Source organism: Scomber scombrus, unplaced genomic scaffold (assembly GCF_963691925.1).
Source record: "Scomber scombrus unplaced genomic scaffold, fScoSco1.1 SCAFFOLD_256, whole genome shotgun sequence".
Taxonomy (NCBI): Eukaryota; Metazoa; Chordata; class Actinopteri; order Scombriformes; family Scombridae; genus Scomber; species Scomber scombrus.
In genome coordinates, this window is record NW_026910179.1 from 1 (window position 1) to 9,098 (window position 9,098).

General features: G+C 41.9%; 1 protein-coding gene across 1 annotated transcript; it reads right to left on the reverse strand.

The window, feature by feature from the left end:
- Nucleotides 1–174: 174 nt before the first annotated feature.
- Nucleotides 175–7,889, reverse strand: LOC133976781 (serine/threonine-protein kinase MARK1-like; the record flags this gene model as incomplete). Its single annotated transcript, XM_062414979.1, has 2 exons — nt 7,586–7,889; nt 175–378 (listed from the first exon to the last, which is right to left on the reverse strand). Coding segments are annotated over exons 1-2 (249 nt in total), but the record flags the coding sequence as incomplete, so codon positions are not given.
- Between the last annotated feature and the right edge of the window lie 1,209 nt (nt 7,890–9,098).

Here is a 9,098-nt window from a genome sequence, read left to right on the forward strand (position 1 = left end):
ATAGTCAGTATGAACAGGAGGAATGAGTACAGCACTTAATATTAACTTGTTTATAATCTTGTGAACTGGTCCTTTAAAACTGCCTCATGTCCTCCCTTCCTTCCTCCCTTCCTTCCCTCCTTTCCTCCATCCCTTCCCTCCTTTAAATTCTGCCTCTCTGTCTGTTCCTCTCACCTCTCGGCCCGTCAGCGTGTGTCTGGCCAGTTTGACTTTGGCGAAGTTTCCCTTCCCGATGGTCTTCAGTAGTCTGTAGTTTCCGACGTGCGGCTGTTCGTCTGCGGCCGACGTGACGGAGCTTCGGCATCGCGGCAGACTGTGGCGGCTCGAGGATTTAGTGGGCGGCGCCGGAGGTTCGGGGAGGCCGTCTGAAGGCTTCGGCTGATAGAAAAACACAAAAAGATTTATTAGAAATGTTTAAAGATCTGATCTGAGAGGAGAGACAGGAGAAGCTGCAAACGGCATCAATATTATTGTAGGTATGAAATTTGTAATTGATAACGTTATTTATAAGGGTTAGTGATAAATAAGTGTTGGTAAGATGATGAAGTCTAAAATCAGTTAAACTAGTTTTAAAAGCAGCATCAGGTTTGTTAAAATGTACATTTAGTATTTTTGTTAGTTTTATAGGAGATAAATTCAGACTGAACTCAGCGGCTCCGCAGCAAGACATCATGGACGTCCGAGTTACGCCCAGTTCTCAATAAGAGAAAACTGGATCAATGTGTAATTAAGGTTTTATTGTTTTAATAATTGTTTCATAAATGGATGAATACAGAAAAAGACCTTAAACATCTTAAAAACTAGTTTTAAACGGCATCTTTTATTAGTCAGTATGAACAAGAGGAACGTGGGTCAGTAACTAATAAGTGTTGGTAAGATGATGAATTCATAAATCAGTTAAACTAGTTTTAAAAGCAGCATCAGGTTTGTTAAAATGTACATTTAGTATTTTTGTTGGTTTTATATCATTTGAAATGACATTTACACCATTTTTTACCAAAAGTAAGACTGAATGCTCCTGAAAATGTCAAATGGTGTAACCACAAAAGAATGATACATATTACATATTTTATCACCTACAGTGTATTTAAGTGGACTTATACTAATAATGACTTCATTTAAAACATGTAAATGTTTCCTGATCTCCATGGTAACCAGAGTAAATGTAATATTTAGAACAATTGTATTCCATTACCTTTATTTAATATAAAAGTTATAATGTAAGATCATGCCAAACTAGTTGATATGGTGTTTTATTGACAATTTACTGTTTTTAAGCAAGTTGAATTATTTGGTACAAAGTTTTTATGGTTACACCACTTAGACATTTTTGCCATAATCCTCTAATATATTCTCTATAAATGGATTAAAAGCAGAAATTTGATGCTGGGTCCACAAAAAAAGAATGTGTGCAAGTTATTCATACGTTTATTTTCACATTTTAACCCTTTAAATTTAAACTAAACCACATTGGCTTATATATTTATTTGTAGATTAAAACCTTTATTTTCTACTTTAAACATGGAAATCATGCTGGCTCACTGCAGTGATGGAGGCTTAACAGCTGATGGCTCTTCCTGCAGACTCAGAGGACAGTTGTACTTCTGCTCTCTGGATCTGATACTATCCGGTCTGACAGCGTCTAAAATCATGTGGAGGTGACAAAGACGTCTCCTGTTACTCCTTCAGCCAGATGACATCACAGAGCGCCGCCGTGACACCCGACACCGAGCGAGGGAGAAAGATCATCGACTCGTCAGCTACTGTCTCCAATAAAACCCGAACTGTTAACTGTCCTACTGCCTCAGACACTAATAAAGCTTAATGAAGCTTAGTAAAAGATGCCAATAGGCCCTGTCTGTGGTCTGAAACTAAGCACTCTGGATGAGGTGACTGAGGACAGAATTAAAACAATAGCACCCATCCCCTCCATAAAACACTGGATAATCTCAGGAGCTCATTCAGCAACAGATTCAGACTCCCCCGCTGCCTTCTTTCCTCCCTCCCTCCCTCCTTCCTTCTTCCTTCCTCCCTCCTTTTCTTCCTTATTTCCTCCTTCCTTCCTTCCTTCCTCCCTCCTTCCTTCCTCCCTCCTTTCCTCCATCCTTCCTTCCTCCCTCCTTTCCTTTCTCCATCCTTCCTTCCTTCTTCCTTCCTCCCTTCCTTCCTTCCTCCCTCCTTTCTTTCTTCCCTCCTTTCCTTCCTTATTTCCTCCATCCTTCCTTCCTCACTCCTTTCCTTACTTCTTCCTTCCTCCCTTCCCTCATCCCTCCCTCCTTCCTTTCCTCCGTCCTTTCCTTCCTTCCTCCCTCCTCCATCCTTCCTTCCTTCCTCCCTCCTTTCCTTCCTTCTTCCTTCCTTCCTCCCTCCCTCCTTTCTTTCCTTATTTCCTCCATCCTTCCTTCCTCCCTCCCTCCTTTCCTCCCTTCCTTCCTTCCGTCTGTCCTTCCTTCCTCCCTTTCTCTTTTCCTTTCTCCCTCTCTCCCTCCTTCCTTCTTTCCTCCCTCCCTCCTTTCCTTCCTTATTTCCTCCATCCTTCATCCTCCATGAATTCCTCCAGATACAGGACAATAGCACCCATCCCCTCCATAACACACAAATAGCAAACTTCATATAATTGAAAGAAGGATGAATGGAAAAATGTAGCGAGACATTCTTGATAAAAATCTGCCACCTTCTACCAGGATGATGAAGATGAAACGAAGGGTAGACATTTCAGCAAGACAATGACGCCAAATACACAGCCGAGGAAACTCTCAATTGGTTTCAGAGAAAGAAAATAAAGCTGCTGCAATGGCCCAGCCGATCACCTGACCTGAATCCAATAGAAAATCTATGGAATGAACTAAAGATCAGAGTTCATAGAAGAAGCCCACTGAACCTTCAAGATTTGAAGACTGTCTGTGTGGAAGAACCATAGACTGTATATAAGAAATGGACGTAACATCCTTGACGTCACCCATTGGTTTGTGGACTGCTGCTCGGAGACCAATAGTATTGGATCTGAGCAGCGCCATCTTGAAAATTTCAGGTGCATGCTGGGAAAAATAAAAACATGGATTCTACTTATATGGGCATCAGGAGGAGCATGAGGCGCCCTCCTGAACCTGTGAACCAATCAACCTGTCAATCACCACGTAGCCACGCCCTAATGCATACCCTGCTTTATCGTCACATATAAAATCAGGGAGGCCAAAATGTCCCAAATGAACATCATACTGCATTGAAGAAGGCTTTAAACTAGCGATTGAGACCATAAACACATTTTGAAAACGTTTACTGAGGTTAGAAATCAAGTGAGAAGTTGGTGAATTCTCCATTGACTTGTATAGAGACGGAAGTCCTTTTGACACCAAAACGGTCGCCCCCTGGTGGCCTTTTGATAGAATGCAGTTTTAAGTTACTTCCGCGTTGGCCTCATTGCAGAGGACCAGAACTACCCGCCTGGGAAGATTGGGTGAAAATCACACCTGGGTAATGCATGAGACTAGTTTCTGCCTACAAGAGGCGTCTTGGAGCTGTTTCATGTCAATAGCACCTTTGGAAATATATTTAATGAGAAAAATGGGGACGTGCTGAATACTTTTTTTACCCGCTGTAGATTTTCTGTCTGGCAGCAGAACCAGACTGGGTCCAGTGATACTTTTAACAAAAGAGGAAAATTATCCTATTTTTTACTTTTGTACTTAAGTTCATTTCAGAGGCTGAACTTTATTACTTTGACTGGAGTAAAGAAGTTGAATCAGTATTTATTATTTACCAGAGTCTGTTTCTACACAAGTATCTACTGAGAACTTTAACCTCCTCTGACACAAAGACACACACACACAAAGACGCACACACACACACACACACACAAAGACACACACACACACCAACACACACACACACACACAAAGACACACACACACACACACACACACACACAGACACACACACACACACACACACACACACACACACACACACAGAGGGGGGTCAGAGGTCAGAGTTCAGGGACTGGTTGGGACTCTGTGTGGGACCGGGGGAGGAATCCCATAGTAAACACACGTTGCCACGGTGACAGAGCAAAAGGAGCAGAGTCATTCATCAGAGAGGAAACAGAGACACAGTGACCGCCGGGGGTCAAAGGTCACCACACCAGGAAAGAGAGAGAGAGAGAAGGAGGGGGAGGGGGGGGTGTCGAGGTATGATGACATCACCAGAGTCACATGCTGCAGTGTATTTTGGGAAAAGGAAATCAATAATATGCAGAAAGCCGAAGACATGATGAAGGGTAAAAGATCAGAGACACACACACACACACACACACACACACACACACACACACACACACACACACACACACACACACACACTAACAGCTGATCACATGACTCTTGATGTGACTTTATAAGGTTCCTCTGTGCTGGGATTCATATTAATATACTGATATAATAACAGTTGATTGATCCATAAACCATCAATTAAAGTTAAAGTTTCCTCATTTAAAGAGAAAGAACTCGATGTATCACACTATATACTGAATGTTTATATATATGTTGGAGTTAAACTATCCCTCTCTCTTCATGCTTTATAATAATAATGATGATTTATTATAACCTCATTGTGTAAAAGTCCAACAGTAAAGTAACTTCTCACCTAAAATCTGAACATTTTCAGCCCCAACGACGTCCTGTTAGCTTTCTACCATCAGTCTTTATTATTTATCTTATTATTATTTATATTACACTCTCTGTGGTTTTATGGTTTCCTGAGAAGCACATCTGTCTCTTTAGCTTCAGCAAAACCAAAGCTAGGAGCTAAAAGAAGCTCTTAGTAGCCGCAGCGTCTGTATGTTCTCATCTTTCCTTTAAAGTCCATCAGACCCAACAATAAACACCTCAAACCTCAAAGTGTTCAATATTAAAGGATCATTCTGCCGAGTTTTCTAGGTTCGTCTTTGTTGTCTAAAAACCATAAAGAAGCTTTAAACCAACTAAACTTTGGCTACCTCCATCCCCCTTTCTTCCTTCCTCCCACCCTCCTTCTCTCTTTCTTTCCTCCCCCTACCTTCTTTCTTCCTTCCTTCCTCCCTTCCTCCTTCTCTTTCTTAACTCCTCCCTACCTTCCTCCCTTCCTTCTTTCCTCCCTTCCTTCTTTCCTTTCCTCCTTTCCTCCCTACCTCCTTCTCTCTCTTTCCTCCCCCTACCTTCTTTCTTCCCTCCTTCCTCCCTTCCTTCTTTCCTTCCTTCTTTCCTCCTCCCCACCTTCCTCCCTTCCTCTTTTCCTCCCTTCCTTCCTTCTTCCTTTCTTCCTCCCTTCCATCCTTCTTCCTCCCTTCCTTTCCATCCTCCATTCCTTCCTCCCTCCCTCCCTCCTTTCCATCCTTCTTCCTCCCTTCTTCCTCCCTTCCTTCCTCCCTTCCTTCCTCCTTTCCTTCCTTCTTCCTCCCTTCCATCCTTCCTTCCTCCCTTCTTTCCTTGACTCGAGGACAACAGGAGGGTTAAAGATATGCAACTTTTGCTGTCATGGCAACAGATTAAGTCCATTAGAGTTTCTAAATGTCGGTTTAGATTAGTTTTCCATTATTTGCCCAGCAGCCCTAATGTCTCGATACATTACTAAAGTCTCTACTAAGCTGCTGTTTGCTGGTCTGATAATTATCACTGATTACTGAGATAGTAACGCATTAGTTAGTAAACAAACACTGATAACATCGATCTGGCCTTTGGAGCCTAAACAATCTAACAGCTGGTCATTATCATCACTGATGCACCTTTAAACCTTTAAAACAGTCTGTCAACAAGTTCTTATTGGGTCTATTTCTTCAGTGGAAAGTAGTTCCAGTTAAATCTGCGTCACAGTTTTCAGAGAGTTTCTTCTAAAATCAAGTTTTTCGCAGCACCAACGAACGTCTGCATAGCTCGACGGTATCGAGACGGAAACAGGAACCTGAGAAACAAACAAATATCCCCAAACCCGAGCAAATAGTGGTGTGATCCAGTTGTAGTCAGAATTTTTTTGTTTTTTAGTTCCCAGTCTGAAATTTCAGCTGGAACGACAGACGAACCTAACAATCCCCAAACCTCAAACTCCAACCGGGCCGCCGCAAATATCGTGTTTATTAGCATTAAATCAGTCGTACACGCAGCGGTCTGATAATTATCACTGATCACTGAGATACCGTCACGTTAGTTAGTTTAGAAACAGAAACAAACACTGATAACATCGATCATGTTTTCAGTCTCTGTAGAGAAGTTCTGTGTTAGGCGGACGCTACTGAGCATGTGCAGAAACGCTGTTCTGTCAGTGGCGTCTGACCTTTAACAGCTGGTCATTATCATCACTGATGCACCTTTAAACCTTTTAAACAGTCTGTCAACAGTTCTTATTGGGACTATTTCTTCAGTAGAAAAGTAGTTCCAGTGAAATATGCGTCACAGTTTTCAGAGAGTTTCTTCTAAAATGTCGTTTTTCGCACCTGAGAAACAAACAAACATCACCAAACCCGAGCAAATAGTGGCGTGATCCAGTTCTACTCAATAAGATTCTACTCCTTCCCAACCTGGCACCATCATATTCACATCTACACACCCTCCCGAACTCTCCGATCCTCCTCCGCCAACCAGCTCTGAAGCTGTAAGCAACTGCTGCCGCTGAGCCTCTGAGCAAGGCACTGATCAGCTGATCTGCACATCAATCAAAACTGTTTCTGATGCTTTCAGTCAACTTTAGACCCCAAAAATCCATCAATGATGAAACTAGAACTTCCTTCCTTCCTTCCTTTCCTTCCCTCCTTCCTTCCTTCATCCCCCTTTCTTCCATCCTTCTGTCCTTCCTTCCTTCCTACTTCCCTCCTTCTTTCCTCCCTTCCCTCCTTCTTTCCTTCCCTCCTTCCTTTCCTTCCTCCCTTCCTTCATCCCCCTTTCTTCCATCCTTCTGTCCTTCCTTCCATCCTCCCTCCCTCCTTCTTTCCTTCCTCCCTCCCTCCCTCCTTCCATCCTTCCTTTCTCACTTCCTTATTTCCTTCCTCCATCCACCTTTCTTCAAATACCTCGATATCGATATTACAACAATATGAAATAATAACAGAACAGCTACACTAGAAACAGTCTGGTAAGTTTAGAAAATTATATATTTTACTGTAATGCAGCTTTAAAACCAAGAAAAGACGACTATGATGTCATATCGCGATATTACGATATCTCGTCTCATATCACGATATCGCTATAATTTCAATATATTGCCCAGCCCGAAGTACAACTGATCAAAATCAATCAATAATGACTCTAATCGAAATCAATCAACAGTTAAACTAATCAAAATCCACCAATATCACATATAAACTCTACTAAAGCTAAAACTCCATTAATAATTAATATTTAAACTCCAATTTTTAACTTAATCAATAAAAATCAATCAATATTAGACATATTTAAACTCCATTAATAATAAAATGAACTGAATCAATAATAAAACTAATACAGACAATGACTGGATGATGAAGATGATTAAACGCCACCAATAACAGAGCTAATAAGCATAATTAAGTAAGTATTTGAGCATAATCAATAATCAATAATCGATAATCGTGCAGACCCACCTGTTCAGCCTCGCTCACCGGGGTCAGGCGGACTCTGCTCGACATCTTTCTGGATCCCTCCGCGGCTTTCTGCTCTCTTCAGTCCGGCAGCAGCATCTCCTCCGCCGGCTGCTCTACAGCATCTCTCCCCGGGAAGGAGGCCACCTCAGCGGGGCTCAGCCGGGAGGCTCGGCCGGCCGGAGGGAGCGGGAGGCCGGGGCGGGGCTCACCGCAAGGCCCGCTGCTGTCTGCGCTGCTGCGGGAAGGAGCCCCGCATGGAGCCGCACGCACAGAATAAAAGGAGTTGAAGGAAGGAGAAAGAGAGACAGGAGGAGGAGGAGGAGGAGGAAAAAGTAGAAGAAGAGGAAGAAGAAAGAGAGCAGAGGAGGAAAAGTTAAATCGCTTCCTGGAGGAGAAACACGGAGCAGCCTCAGACAGCAGCACTGCGGAGCGCTGTGACGTCACAACTCCTCCTACTCGTCATGCTCATCTTCAATGGACGTCACCACCCCCACCCCCACCTCCCCTAAAAAAAACACACATCACCCCCCCACTCCATTATATCACCCGATTATTTAAACAGTGAATCAGCTGAAAAAACACAATAATAATATTTAATATAAAACTCATTAATAGTCACGTGCCGACCCTTTGGAGGGGCCCCACCCCTAGGTTGGGAACCACTGGACTAAACTAGCTAACTGTATATAAAGTAGTGTAAACTAGCTCCACCTCCAGCAGCTACAACAGTAACATGCTGCTCTAACACTGATGCTTCACTATTAATAATCTAATGATGTCATAATAATAATATATCAGTCAGAGGACCAAACCACTACTTTACTGTAATACTGCATACTACATCACTATAATACTGCAGTACTTTACTGTAATACTGCATACTACATCACTCATAATACTGCAGTACTTTTACTGTAATACTGCATACTACATCACTATAATACTGCAGTACTTTACTGTAATACTGCATACTACATCACTATAATACTGCAGTACTTTACTGTAATACTGCATACTACATCACTCATAATACTGCAGTACTTTTACTGTAATACTGCATACTACATCACTATAATACTGCAGTACTTTTACTGTAATACTGCATACTACATCACTATAATACTGCAGTACTTTACTGTAATACTGCATACTACATCACTATAATACTGCAGTACTTTACTGTAATACTGCATACTACATCACTCATAATACTGCAGTACTTTACTGTAATACTGCATACTACATCACTCATAATACTGCAGTACTTTACTGTAATACTGCATACTACATCACTATAATACTGCAGTACTTTACTGTAATACTGCATACTACATCACTCATAATACTGCAGTACTTTTACTGTAATACTGCATACTACATCACTATAATACTGCAGTACTTTACTGTAATACTGCATACTACATCACTATAATACTGCAGTACTTTTACTGTAATACTGCATACTACATCACTATAATACTGCAGTACTTTTACTGTAATACTGCATACTACA